Below are 1,458 nucleotides of genomic sequence, written 5' to 3'. Positions count from 1 at the left end.
TGTGGGGATTTTCTTCTTTTTCCAGAAGCGACATCCAACACAGAGATCCCGGACAACATCCCGGACATGGATGACCTGCTCACATGGCTGAACACCGGTGAGTTTGGGGCTGCAGAGCTGGCGGGGGAGGGTCTGCACTCAGTGCCTGCGGGAAGGCTGTCCTCACTCTTCTGGGGATGTTCTTGCTTTTTCAGAAAGGGCGAGTCCTCAGGAGGTCCCCCAGCAGAACCAGGACCCTGTTGAAACTGAAACAAAGGGGACCGAAGGTACTGACATTGCTGAACAGGAAAGTCTTCACGATGAGCTGCTACCTGAACTAGACAGCCAGGAAAGGGCAGAGCTGCTGCGGTGGATCGATGCCACACAGCCACCGAGCCCAGACGTCCCCAGCAGCACAAAAACGTCACCATTCATCTCAGGGCTCCCTGACTTTCCCTGGGCCAGCAGGCAGCAAAACGGAGAGGCAGAGACTGAGGCCTGGATCAGCAGCGACCTGTTCTGCACACATCCATCGTGCTCCAGGCAGCTCCCCAGGCCGCTGCCCTGCATGCCTTTCCTGCTGCCCCGCAGCACATCACCAGAGCTGCCCATGCCGGCCCCCCTGGATGTCCCAGCACCTCCTTCGCCCCGCACAGCACATCTGATAGAAGAGGCGAAGCGGAAGCAGCCCCGGGTGGTTCTCACCCGCCTGGCACTGCCACCCGGCTGCATGTCCTGCCGTGTGCCAGACAACCACCACAATGACGATGACGGCACCGAGCCGGCCGAGTGCCCAGCGCCCGCCTGCACCACCAGCGGGCACCAGCAGTGCACTGGCAGCTTCCCAGCCAGGAAGAGGAAGCTGCCGCGTGGCCAGGACGCTCCAGGGCAGAAACGCCGGCGCTAGGCGAAGCTGGGTGGGCTCAGCACAAACGGGAGCCTCTGCAGAAACCGGCCCACCTGCTGCAGCAGGAGGCACGGCCACGGCCAACAAATAAGGCTCCCTGTAGCCCTGGGCTCCTCGCCGGCCCTGCGGCACACAGAGCAGCAGCAGTGCTCCAGGGGCACCAGCACCGGCCCCAGCCCTACCCCTCCAACCCTGGCTGTCCACCACCACCACCTTGAACTGGGACAATGTGGGACTCTATTAGATTTCATTATGTTACGGTATTTTATGTTATATTATCTTCAATTATATGAAATTACATTAAATTACTAAACGTTTCGTGTTCTCTTTGCTACATCTCTGCCTGCAGTCGTTCACGCAGCCTCAAAGCCCCCCCAAATCCCTACGCCCACCTCCAGGGATGTTGGTGTGGTTGCAGCAAGCAGAGAGCTGCAGCTCCGCCCGCACCTCCTCACTGATGTTCTCCATCACCATCGTGCTGCCAGTGCCCCGTGCCTTGTTTTGTGCCTGGGGAAGGAGATGGTCACGTACTGAGCATCGGGTGTGTTGAGCTGGGGGCACTGGGCAGGACT

General features: G+C 59.7%; 1 protein-coding gene across 1 annotated transcript; it reads left to right on the top strand.

Annotated features, from left to right (window-relative positions):
• Positions 1 to 8: 8 nt before the first annotated feature.
• LOC109364219 lies at positions 9 to 1,221 on the top strand. Its single transcript, XM_019610857.2, has 2 exons — positions 9 to 97; positions 195 to 1,221. The coding sequence occupies exons 1-2, from the start codon at positions 67 to 69 to the stop codon at positions 884 to 886; spliced, it is 723 nt and encodes a 240-aa protein (XP_019466402.1). The 5' UTR covers positions 9 to 66; the 3' UTR covers positions 887 to 1,221.
• Positions 1,222 to 1,458: the final 237 nt, after the last annotated feature.

The sequence above is a fragment of the Meleagris gallopavo genome, assembly GCF_000146605.3.
Source record: "Meleagris gallopavo isolate NT-WF06-2002-E0010 breed Aviagen turkey brand Nicholas breeding stock chromosome 24 unlocalized genomic scaffold, Turkey_5.1 Chr24_random_7180001950267, whole genome shotgun sequence".
Taxonomy (NCBI): Eukaryota; Metazoa; Chordata; class Aves; order Galliformes; family Phasianidae; genus Meleagris; species Meleagris gallopavo.
Note: the sequence above shows the minus strand (reverse complement) of the source record. Positions and strands in the feature narration are given on the sequence as shown.